Source organism: Acomys russatus, chromosome 5 (genome assembly GCF_903995435.1).
Source record: "Acomys russatus chromosome 5, mAcoRus1.1, whole genome shotgun sequence".
NCBI lineage: Eukaryota > Metazoa > Chordata > Mammalia > Rodentia > Muridae > Acomys > Acomys russatus.
This window is the reverse complement of record NC_067141.1, coordinates 46,497,958-46,510,729: the sequence shown is the minus strand read 5'-3', so window position 1 is coordinate 46,510,729 and position 12,772 is coordinate 46,497,958. Positions and strand designations below refer to the sequence as shown.

The following is a 12,772-nucleotide window of genomic DNA, read 5'->3' as shown; positions in this document are numbered from 1 at the left end:
CTGTGTCTGACAGGGAAACAATCACATATGAGTTACATTTTATATGCAATTACTCGACCATAAATATGAGCGACGCCTTCTTAGACTCTCTTTGCAGAATCCCACAGACACCACCTTTTCGGAATTCAGGTCACATCGCTATCGTCACACAACATCCTGAGAGAATCATCCCTCAAGTGATCCCCAGACCATCTGCCTCGGATCTCCAATCTCAAAATCCCCCTCTCCCCACCTACCCTCTTGTGACCCAGGCCTTCAAATCCTTGGCTCATAAGCCTGGGAATTACATCCCCTTTGAGAAAATGGATGGTGCCCAACACTGGCTTCTGTTTAGCTTGGTTTTTACCCAAATGCATGTACTATTTCCAGCTTGCTTGCTGGCCCTGTCTGGAAAGCATGTCCCAGGCTGTGCTGCCTGTTAGGTTTTAAGTCTGCTCAAAAGACTGCAAAGGACAGCTAAGCCTTTGAATCAAAGAACCCTACTGGCCATGACATTCCTACACATGGCTGCTATGAGCGTGATGATATTTCTGGGGCCCTACAGGAACAATGTTTGATTCTGTCCCCAGTCAAAATGAGAAATTACCATTTTCTGAAGAAGAAAAAGAAATCCCCACAAACTTTATAATAACATTTTTTTCCTCCCAAACATCATCGACTCTAATCTAGGTAGCATTGGTATTTAAAACATATACACCACGCCAAGCCACTGTTGCACATGCGAACACACCAGTGCCCACTGGTTCTCTATTCCTATTTAGCTGTGTGCCCCACTTTCTGGGCTTAAATTTCTTCATCAAAACCAAATAGTACAAAGCACCTTCCATATCTAAATGGTCTATAACCATGAAATCACACAGCTAGAAAACAATGCTGCCTCGAACTCTCTGTGTAGGCCACGCAGAACTAAATTCACAATTAAAGACCATGAAATAAGGGTGAACAATTAAAAAGATCTCCAAGGCCCCCTCATCTATTTTGAGAAAGTGAGGCATGGCCAGACAATTGACCGTAAAACATTAATGTGTCTCACGGCCCTAATAATCCTTAACTTCTTATGGCCAGTTCTCTTACAAAAACCGCCTCACTGTTTTTTTCCCCTAAGCACTTCCTGGAAACACAAAGAGACCACTGTGCCAATAAAAGTACTTTCAATGTTCAGGAGTCCAGGCCCTGCTGTCAACAACTCTGCCACAGCAAAGAATTCCAGCCACGTCACCAAACCACTCCAGGCGTCAGGTAAATTTTGAAAAACCAAACCTACCCTGAGCCATTGCTTCTCAGTGAGGGCATCGCTGTAGTCCACATCCCGGCGCTGGCGAGAACCCCTCCCAAAGATCTTCTCTTCCTCCTCTTCGCAGGTAAGCCTCTCCACTTCGGCATCATCCTTAATAATCCAAGAGGGCAGCTCATCTTCCTCCATCAAGCGAGGTTTGCGCTTTGGGTTCCTAGCATCCTCCCGCCGCCTGTCCATGTCCATGCGCTGGAGACAGGGACAACAGTGTCACCAGAGGGAAGAGGGTTCTGTGGGGCAGAACTTAAGACTCTCCGGAAGTTGCCTCCCCCTCCTGAAGTATCCCTTTCTGTCCCTTTTATCCTAGTTCATCCTTAAAGCATAGTGTCTACATGAATGATTTCAACATGTTAAAAATCTTTCTTCATTTATACCCATCATTTGAATTTGCTTTTGCGTTAAAAAAAAAAAAAAAGACTCTTTAAGGACTCTTTATCTTGGCCTATGTGTGTGTAAAACTTCCCCTTAAGGAACACTGAGGAAACTCAAAAGAAGAATGCAGTTAAAAATGTGAGCCCTGGGCCAGTGAGATGGCTCAGTGGGTAAAGGTGCTTGCTGCCAAGCCTGATGACATGGGTTCAGTGTCTGAGACCTACATGATGGACGAAAAGAAATCAATTCCGGCAAGTCGTCCTCTGACCTCCACACATGTGCTGGGGGCACGCACGTGCCACACGCAAAATAAATGAATGGGGGAAAGTTGAAGTGGGAGCCTTCCCTGTTTAATCCATTGCTTTTCCAAAACAAGTGAATGCTCTGAGCACATACAAAAGAGACACTACTAAAAATATTGACCCTTATGAAGAGGATCCACGGTTTTAATGGAAAGGGAGAAACATTTAAGGGGGGGTGTTATTCGTGACTACCCACAATGACACAGATGATTACAGTGGTCAGCTGTCACTAATGCAGTGGCTTCTCTGAACACAGTGAGGACAGGAAAGGACTGCACTCCTCCACTCTTCACCTTTTAAAAAGTTCAGCACTTAGGAAATTATTATAATACAGCAAACCTCAAAGTCAGTATCTTCTCAAGTGGCAAGATACGTGTGAAATAGCTTCCCTTCATGGCCCTCAAAAGCCTGTGCCTTGGGGGCTGGGGAGATGGCTCAGAGGTTAAGAGTACCGCCTGCTCTTCCAGAGGTCCTGAGTTCAATTCCCAGCAACCACATGGTGGCTCACAACCATCTATAATGTGATCTTCTGGCCTGCAGGTATACATGAAGGCAGAGCATTGTATGCATAATAAATAAATAAATATTAAAAAAAAAAAAAAAAAAAAAAAAAAAGAAGCCTGTGCCTCCATCTTTTGCTTTCTGTTCTAGAAATCCTACCTGGTTCTGGGTAAATGGTGTGCCACACACACGACTTTAAGTTTAGCCAAACACTCTGATACTGTGTAAAAGAGCAAACCAAAGTGTTTTTTTCCCTCTCTGTACAGTAGTTACATATATACAGATCATCTCCCAATGAGATAAGTTAGTTAGTCAGTAGTTATTTATCTTTTCCCTCTTCTTCTCGTTCTACTGTACTGAAACATGGATTCAACAAAATGATTTTTTTCCCCTTAAAAGCTAAAACTGGGGCTGGAGAGATGGCTCAGTGGTTAAGAGCGCTGACTGCTCTTCCAGAGGTCCTGAGTTCAATTCCCAGTAACCACATGGTGGCTCACAACCATCTATAATGTATACATAATAATAAATAAATTAAAAAAAAAAAAAAAAAAGCTAAAACTGATAGAATGCAAAACAAATATTTGCTACTTGAACCCAAATGTGACTTAAAAATTAAGGGTCCAGGCTCCTTAAACTGTGCTTCAACACTTCTGAAAACCATTCCGTCTGCAGGACGGGGTAAGCTTGGCGCATGGTGGCATCCCCTTGGAAGATAAGTGTGGCTGTCCTGCTCTCTCATGTGCTATACTTAGCTTGCGGTGCTTGGCCTAACCCAGCCATGCCATGCTCGGCTCAGAAACAGCATCTACCCATGGAGCTTGGCAAGGGGGCAAGAGGGTGCTTTCTTTAAGGCAGGAGCCAGACAGAGGCTGCATGAGGCAACCTCCTCATAGCTGTCGGACAACCAGTAAGAACGCAGTCTCCAGATGACCCACTCTGTGACAAAAGGTTGCCACTTCAAGTTCTACAACACAATCTTGATTCCTGGAACAGAGCTTGTAAAGTGACCACAGTAGGTCATTTTATAACTGGAGAGGAGGACAACTGGGAGTAGGTAGTTTTTTTTTTTTTTTAAATTTTAATGGAAATAAGCCACGCATGTGATTTAAAAAAAAAAAAAAAGGATAACTTCAGTTAAACAGGATAAGCTGCATCCTAATGATGGCATCTCTGTCCAGAAGTTCTACTCCCACGATGCCTCTGTATTACATCTTAGGCCAGTTTTAGATAAAAAGACTAACTCTTTGGCTTAATTACTACCTGGATATATTTGCCTTAAGACCTTATTATATACCTTAACATTTACCATTATTTTTAGCCTTTGTAGCAAACATGGTCGCTAAAAGCCTATTGTTTATATATTGGTCCAAGACAAATATCTGAAGCATGTTTCTATCAAATAAAATTTTCAGCTAAAACTCACAGGTTGTCAGTATAGACGGTGAGTTACTTGATGTCTTGGTTTTAGAAGGGGAGAAGCAATACCACAGTTTAAAAGAAAGATTATTATTCTAAAGAAACTATTTGTTTACAGTATCTATACATTGAAATAAGTCAGCATTAATGTGATGCACAGAACGAATTCCTAATCATGGATGAAGACTTTAGATATATGAGAGCCAGAGACCAGGACAGTTCACGTTTCCTTCTTGCTCCTCACTGAACTCTTTAATCAGAGGAGCTGGCATGGATCCAAATTCTATTTCCTGCCCCCTGGTGGAGGTGCTAATGAACAGCGAAGTGACCAAAGGCAGCCAGAGAGTTCCGTTTTACAAATTAAACTCAACAAAAACCTGTATAGCGCCCTTCCTCCAAATGGATGCTAACACTTAAGAAACAGGCATGAGAGCTCACAAAGTTAAGACGCCTACACAAGCACATCACCCCTTAGCCAGTCTGGCCTGTTCAGGGTCACATAGTCATTCCTTAGTTAAAGGATGGGTAGGGGATGCAGGCGGGGGGGGGGGGGGGGGGGGGGGAGGTAGGAGGGGTGGGGGGGGAAGGGGGAGATGGCTTGGACAGACTCTCCATTTTTGTGTGAGGTTTTCAGTTTCTACAAAAGTCTAGCCTCAAAGAAGAACGGAGGGGAAATATCTAGCCCCCTATGCCCCCCCTCCCCCCGCTGCACCCAGATTTCAGGGCTCCCAGGGAACCACTATTTCTGAGCTTCTGAGCTGAATCTAATTTGGAAGTGTCCGAGGCTATAGTGGTGTTGAGTCACTGCAAGGAAAGCCCTTTGCCTCAGGGAAGCCTTTTTGCCTCGTGGTTCCCCAGTCACCTACATCTTAAAACGTTCCTCAAAGACAGATGCCTGTTTCTGATGTGCATCCCCAACCTCCCTACTTAAAAATTCAATCTGTAAATGCTGAGAGTGATAGCAGAATCCCACGTTACTGCCCTGTCTCTCTAAAATGGCTTCACCTGTGTAGGGAACTAATGCATTTCCTAAGCTGGGTGTTACTGCTACGGCCATCCGTATTTTTCTGAGAAAGAGTTAATGATCTTTTATGGTAAATCATTATGTGTGGGCACAATCTGTGTTCTCTAGACAAAAGCCACACAAACGAATAAACTCCCCCCCCCCACCCCCCGCCACGAAAATTACATTAAGTACCAACACAGCCTTAGCTCTACCCTTACACCCTCCCAAGCCAAAAAGGCGAGATCACTACCCATTGGGTCATAATTAGCTTAGTTGTGTTTATCTTGGCCTGCGATGCTATATAACAGCATTAATAAAAGTCCTGGATTTAGTTGCGAACCTTAATGCTGAGATTGTGCCTCACAGTGTAGATTCCTAGCTTCTCTTCAAAACTTGTAATTTCTGGCTAAATGAGTCTCACATCTCTTCTTTATAGCCCCAGCACCAGTAATGGTATCTTTAATACACCCTTCCTCTCCCTGTGCTTTGTTCATGCAAGGTACATTATCCAAGACCTCAGGGCTTTCCAACTGGTGCCTGTGATCAGCTTTCTTCAATGCTCCTACACTGTCACTGCTACATGGTGCACATATTCCTGCCTCCACATCAGGCCAAATGCCTGAGATGATGATCAAAATGACTGAACGTAACAGAAGAAGCCTTACACTTTACCCACCTGAATCTGTCTCACCACCCAGACAAAGCCTGCAGCCGCCGACATCACCCCTCATTCAACTACATAATATGTGAACACTACATGGCCAGGACTGGGCTGGTCGTCTAAGACAGACTGCAAACGTACCTGCCATTCTGCAGCTGCGTGAGCAGTCTCTCTCACAGACTGGGCTTCTTCCCCGACCACCGTGGCATGTGCACACCTCTCACGTAAATCAAACTGAGTTTTCAGGAAATGTACAGGTGCTACACATGCCAGAACTCCAAAGTTAAAGCCACTGACAACAAATTCTGAAACACCAAGGCCCCCTTAACGTGAAGCAGGTTTTGCTCTTTGAACCAAGGCCATGTCTTCCTATGTGCACGTGCCAAGGGTTCTATTGTATTCTTCTGTATATATATTTTTAAGGGCTGCAGCTATTTGCCTGCTCCTAATCAGGAAGACGCCGGCTAGCCCCAGTTGCCAGCTGAATGCCATGAGGATGGGCAGTTGTCCAGTCTGACGCCGGCCTGGGATTAGGAGTGGATCTCTGGTGAGCTATGGGCCACAAAGCCTGTCCAGAGGGTGAAGCTTCCACTCAGCTCTGGCCGATTGCTTCCACACAGAGCTGTGGGCCTAACACTGCCCCATCTCACTTTCCAAAGGAAGCCAGAAATCAGGATTCTTTTGAAGTTGGCAACAAATGCAAAATTTTAAGAACTGCTATGTGGGCCAAACACAATATGTCTGCAGGCTAAATCCAGCCAGTTTGCAGACTCTGAACCAAAAGCAACACACGGGCTTCAGGACCAAGGCTCTGCGCAATATGCAAGCTGCAGACATCCTGGATACCAAAAGTGGGGGAGGGGGTGGCAGTGGCTTCCCATGATTCCTGCGACATTACCATAAAAAGATCAAACTCCTCTTCTCGGCGAGCAATCATCTGGTTCAGGGTCTCGTCGTCTGGTACCTCATCTTCTTCCTGGTTTCAAAAACAAATCATTGAAGAGGCTTTAAGGAAGAGGCTAAATAGTGTGGGGGGGGGGGGGGGGGGGGAGGGAGATGGCGGGTGTTTATTCTGTTCCATTTCTCCAGATAGAAAGGTAAGGGAGGGTCCCTGGGGTTAGTACCTGCCATTTGTATTTTGTGAGCTTTTCAAACTGTCTTTCCAGCAGGAACTCTGTCTAGGGCAGGAAGTCAGCTCTCTAAGAAACACCAGCTCTCCCGGGTGTGGATCTTTTCTGTTACTTTTAAAGTCTCCCCGCCTCCATGACCTCATCTGTAACATAGGCGGGACACCTACTTCACGGCAGGATGCCAGCCTTAACTACGGAAATCCACAGGAACAACTAACTACTCAATGTTAATCCCACTAATTCCACTGACTGCAGACCTGAATGTCTATTTTCAAATTTACCCCCAAACAATGAGTTTTTGTCACTAAGTACCAGGACAAGGAAAAAAAAATCATATATAGGTACCAAATACAAAACATTTATGATACATTGAATCTATGCATTTCAATAGGCACTATTACTGCTGATGGCTAAAACTATGGTTAAGGCACAATTAAAAACTATCAATACCAAAATACCTGGAAACTCTACCTGGTTAAAAAAATTTAAAGGAAGTACAAGAAGCAATTACATAAGGACAAAAAGTTCCTAAATTTTATATCCTGTTATACAAAGTTGCGTAATCTGCTCATTTCTCAGAAACCAAGAGTTCTAAAGGTTTTAGGGACTAACAGTATGCTGTGGCTTACACAGCATTGTGAGCTAGATGATGTCAGCTCCCAAGACACCTTGCACACTGCAGGGACTTAGTCTTAGAATTGAATGGAGCCCAATAAAGTATATGATTCAAGACAATACTGACTACCGAAAACCCTTCCAATTTAATTCACCTCCATGTTGATAAAGTCAATCTGTCTAAATATTACATTTCATCTGACAAGGGAGTGGGCTAGCTGGTGAGGGGGCTCAGAACTTATGAGGTCTTGCACCTGGGTAAAGCACTAGTCCACAGAGGCCTTCATTGGTTCCCGCTCTTCCTACAGCCACCATCCTGTCTTTACCACCCACACAAGGGGTTATCCACAAGCAAGATGCAGTTCTAGAAAGTGGCAGGGCAGCTGCTCACAGAAACCTCAGTCCCCGCAGCACAGAGCAGCTGGGAAGATGGCGGGAATTCTTGCTGTGTTCCTCATACCCTCACACTTCACACGGCAGCTGTGATCATGGCACCCTGCACTGCCCTGGACCGTTGGGACAGAACGCTTTCCCTGAAGTCTTCAAAGGTCCCCAGTTGACTTCACATCAGGGCATAGATTATTACCAGAGCCCAATAAATAGCTCCCTGTCACAGTCGTTGCCTGGAAGGGATGTGGAGTCCCAGCAGGCTGCGATTAGTGAGGAATGGTTGGCATGGAACTCCCCTGTAGGCCCTATGTGGTGCTCTGCAGGCCTGAGAGGGATCACCCTCTCCCTGTGGTTCAAGAAGGCTAGGAAACTCCACACTTCCTTGCACATCATCTCACCTGGTCAGGTAACATTTTTACAAGGCCTTTTAAAAAAATAAAAAAAAAAAAAACAAGCCGAATGTGGTGGCGCAGCCTTTAATCCCAGCCCTTGAGAGGCAGAGGCAGGTGGATCTCTGTGTGTTCGAGGCCAGCCTGGTCTACAAAGAGAGTTCCAGGATAACCAGGTCTATTACAAAGAGAAACCCTGTCTTAAAAAAAAAAAAAATAAAATAAAATAGTGAGCTAAATTTTTTATCATATTATTATTTGAAATGTATTTAACATAATTATATTCATTATGAGAATGCATGCATGTGCTATGCTGTGTGTGTGTGTGTATGTGAACGTCAAAAGACAACTTGTGGGAGTCAGTTGTCTCCTTCTAACCTGTGGGTCCTGAGGACCAAACTCAGTTTGGCAGCTTGGCAGCAAACACCTTTACCTGCCGAGCCATCTCACCAGCCCTCAGTGTTTGGGGGAAGTGTCCAAATACATAAACAAACAAACAAACACACACACAAACAAAAAGGCACGTGGCAATCCAATTCCTAAGTCTGTATCAAATCTTCAATTTTAAAAACCTGAAGCGGTGAGTTTTTTGGGATTTTTAAAGTTTTTAGATGCGTGCGGATATTTGAGTGCATATGACCAATTTTACTTCTCGTCATTTCCTGAAATTCAATAGGTAACTAATCAGCTATAGATAAGGCAGACAAATTAGGGGGCACAATACCAAAGCGCTTTTCACTTTGCAAAATGATTCATTTCAGGATGATTTTAGACACCAGTCTCTACTTCACATGCAGGCTCATCTCAGAAATGAAGACTATGTAAAAGACTTTAAAGTTCTGCCTCACCCACCAAAACCCAAGGTGGTCTCTCCCTGGAAACCTGCTGGCCACATTGGCTAGGGAATCAGATAAAATAGATGAAGCCAGAAAAAAAAATCATCCCAAGTGAGGTAACCCATACCCCAAAAGACAAATAGGTGTTCACTTATTTGTGGACATTCGCTCTCAAGCCTTTTGATAGGCATGCCATGATCCGCATAGCCACAAACGTTAGGTATTGAGTAAGGGACTATGGGGGAGGAATTATCACCCTAGGAAGGGGAAATAAAACAGTTATGGATGGATGGGGCAGGAATTGGATAGGAGGATCAAATGGTTGGGGGAGGAAAAAATAGGCGAGGGAAGGAATATAGAGATGGGCAGCTAAAACCTAAAGGCCATTTGAGGGGTAGTATGGAAACCTAATACAGTAGCAGCTTCCTAAAATGCGCACATACATGAAGCTGATCTAAATGTAATCACCAAATAACAAGGGAGGCGGAGCCTCATATGGACATCTCTCATCACCAATTGAAGACTCCGCTTCTGAGAATGGGCTATAGCGAATCAAACTGTTGGCTAAGGGTGCCTCATGGGAACCTCCAAAAACCTAGACTATTCCCAAGGCTATTGGTTGCTCGCCACAAACTGAGGGCAAAGCCCTTTTGCTGAAGACAACACCTCCACAACCCTGAAGATGGAGAAGTCGGCTGGGGTGCCTACCTACAGCCTTCCACCCTCACTGACTTAGCATTTAAAGGCACACTGCATACTACAGCAGAGCAGAAAGGCGAACACAAACCCAGCTACAAATGCTTAGGTCTAAAACAGCGGCCTTACATGCAAGACGTGCAACAGTAGCACAAGACTTACGGGACTGACCAACCAACGTCTGATCGAATTTAAGGCCCACTCCATAAGGCGGAACCCATCCCCGACACTGCTTAGGTGGCCATGAAGCTGAGACTGAGGGACCCTAATGGAAAACTAAATACTACTGTTTTACTAAGAGAATAGAGCAACAAAATGACTCTAACAACATTCTGCTATACTTATAGGTCAGTGTGCGGCTCGGCCATCATCAGAGAGGCTTCCTTCTGCTACAAACAGGAACAAATACAGAGGCCGACGGCCAGACAATGTGCAGAGAGTGAGAGACCTGGGAATACTTCAGTCCTAAATGGGATGTCTCCATTAATTCCCTCCCCTTGCGGCTCAGGGAACCCTACGGGAGAGGAGGCAGGGAGACTCTAAGAGTCAGAGGAAATGGAGGGCACTGAGAAAACAAGGCAGGGCCAGCAGGCCTGTGAACTGCAGCAGGATGGACAGGGCCTGCACAGGTCTGGGCCTGCTGGGATTCCAGTTCTGAGAGTGGAGGTGGACACAGACCCACATCCCTAACCCATCTCCAACTGACAGCCACTCACAAATGGGAAAGCAAGAGAGAATGTGGATTTGGGTGGGTGGGGACGGTCTAGGAGTTGGAGGAGGGGGACCATAATTAGAATATAGTATATAAAAATATTTTTTAAAGGAAAAAATACTTTTGAAAGAATTTAAAATTTAATTTACAGAAGACTTAAAACACAAAAAAACCTACACTTACACAATGAGAATCATATTCTGTGTCAATATGTAAAATAAACATATGCTCTAAATGTTAAGCACCGGTACACAAAAGCAAATGCATGTATCCCTACACGAGTTTATGGTATGAACTAATGTTGGTATTTTGCTTTATGGATGTTATACATATGTTTTTAAATGTACTTAAGTTAATTTCAGGCTGATAATTTGTGTGGTGTGTGTGTGTGTGAGTGCGCATGTGTGTGCATGCCTGCACGCCTGCCCTAAGAACTCACACAAGCAAGGCAAGTATCCTTCACAGAGCTGTATTCCCCAGTCCTAGAATGATTTTTTTAGAATAAAATGACTGAAACTGGTCATCTAAAAGAAAAAAAATGACTCGACAAACGAAATATAATAAAAGTACTGTTTGGCAATTTTTCAAAATCGAGATGTTAGGACTTGGGTGGTTTTTCACTGACTCTGTTCAGAACTTTAAAAGATCCTTTTTGTAGTGGTTACATTCAGGCTTTCCAAACCCATGAGCTAAAGATATGGCAAAGGACCTTCCTATAACTGCTGAGGTATTCCTATCCCAAATCAAAAAGCATCAGCGTCAGGGGCTCTGCAGTATGAGAAGAAGAAAAAAATGAGTGCTACACAGTATAATTGCTGCAGTTCCACATCTTGCCTAAAGGAGGCAGCACTCACAATACAATAAAATATACTTGGTGGTACCCAACCCCTAGAGGAGAGGAAGTATGCACAGGCTAAACGTTAAAGGTTTTCTGGCAATAGCTCTTCTATAATAACTTTCTGAGTCTGTCTGTGCTTGGGATATAAGATAGCAGCTAATTTAGTCATTTTAATTAACACCAGCCCAGAAAATTCTTAAGGAACAAAGGTGTTATTCTTAATCCTTTTGAGACAAAAGGTCACTGTTAGATTCCACAAATGTGGCTTCCTGTAATACCTCATTCTCTTCTTCATGCTCCAAGATGGCCTGCAGGAACGCTCTCCGCTCGTGGCTGGATGACTTCTGATCAAACATGCCGGCCTGGATAACCTTCTGGTCCACATTCAGCTTGTATTTGGCAGCTGCGAGAATCTTTTCCTCTACACTGTTGACGGTGCAGAGCCTCAGCACCCGGACCTCGTTTTGTTGGCCAATGCGGTGAGCTCGGTCTTGGGCCTGCAGATCCTGTTTTTGATAACAAATTATGCTGTGAGGATCCAGGTGCCTGGATTAACCCAGAAAATGCTCCACAACCAGCCTTTACAAATGTTCAATTTTGCTTATTTGTAAAATACATATATATAGTCAAGGTCATTTCCTATTAAGGCAGTCTGGGCTTAAATTAACTCATGCCAAGTGAAATATTATTTCAGGATTTGAAATCTAGCTCTTAAAATATTTTCCCCTCCCTGTACATTTGTCATGAAAATTAGCCCTCCATAGGAACAAAAACCAATATATCTGGTGTCAGAAAAAAAGACTTAGATACTGCCTACAAAAGCATGTCCAAGTGTCTTCATTGCAATGTGTTAATGACACTATTACATCCCTGAATTGCATTTTCATGTACATATATACATGTACAACATACATGAATGCATGCATGCATACATACATACATACAACAGACAGTGACTGTCCAGCTACCCAATTCCTGGGTCTAACCCTATCAAAAATTCAGTATTTTGTTTTACAAGTACACCCCAGTATTGGAAATACTGGATATCTAGAAATCAAATGATTGCTAGTAGGATAAGAAATTAAAGAATTGAGAGAGGAAAGGGAGGCCAAAAATTTGGCAAGCTATGCCAAAAATGTCGATATTGGACATGGCTCTGCCTCAGAATTCACATTTGCAAATTTATCCTGAAGAGACTACCATGGGATGCATAAATATTAATAAATAGCATGGACTTTCTTTTTAGCATTACCTATTCTTTCTGTTTTGGGGGAGGTTGTTTTTTTTGTTTTGTTCTGTTTTGTTTTGTTTTTTGTTTTTTCACTGTTTTTCAACAGTGCCAGATTGGTCCAGTAGATTGTAGCACGCACCAGCAGACACACACATTATCAAGAAGATTCAATGACACAGGGCTGTCAGTGGGAACTAGACGTTGTGAGTGAGCATGTACATTTGGTCCCACGTGTGCACATCCACATAGGCCATGAAAATGGTGAGAGCAGCAAACGCCAGCATGCCAACAATGTTTACATTGCCCACCAATAGGGCTGGATGCTTTAAAAGCTTTCATTTTGTTTATTCATATTTTACATTTCCTCTACTTTGAAAGTATTA

At 43.6% G+C, this 12,772-nt stretch overlaps 1 protein-coding gene across 3 annotated transcripts in view; it reads right to left on the bottom strand.

Moving 5' to 3' along the window:
* The window catches only part of Smarca2 (SWI/SNF related, matrix associated, actin dependent regulator of chromatin, subfamily a, member 2), a 167,495-nt gene that overhangs the window by 52,419 nt on the left and 102,304 nt on the right, over positions 1-12,772 (bottom strand). For all 3 annotated transcript variants that reach the window (XM_051146287.1, XM_051146285.1, XM_051146286.1), the window contains exons 25-27: positions 11,437-11,664; positions 6,451-6,528; positions 1,265-1,483 (exon numbers count right to left, since the gene is read on the bottom strand). In XM_051146287.1, the coding sequence (XP_051002244.1) occupies positions 1,265-1,483; positions 6,451-6,528; positions 11,437-11,664 (525 nt within the window). The remainder of the gene's footprint in view (positions 1-1,264; positions 1,484-6,450; positions 6,529-11,436; positions 11,665-12,772) is intronic.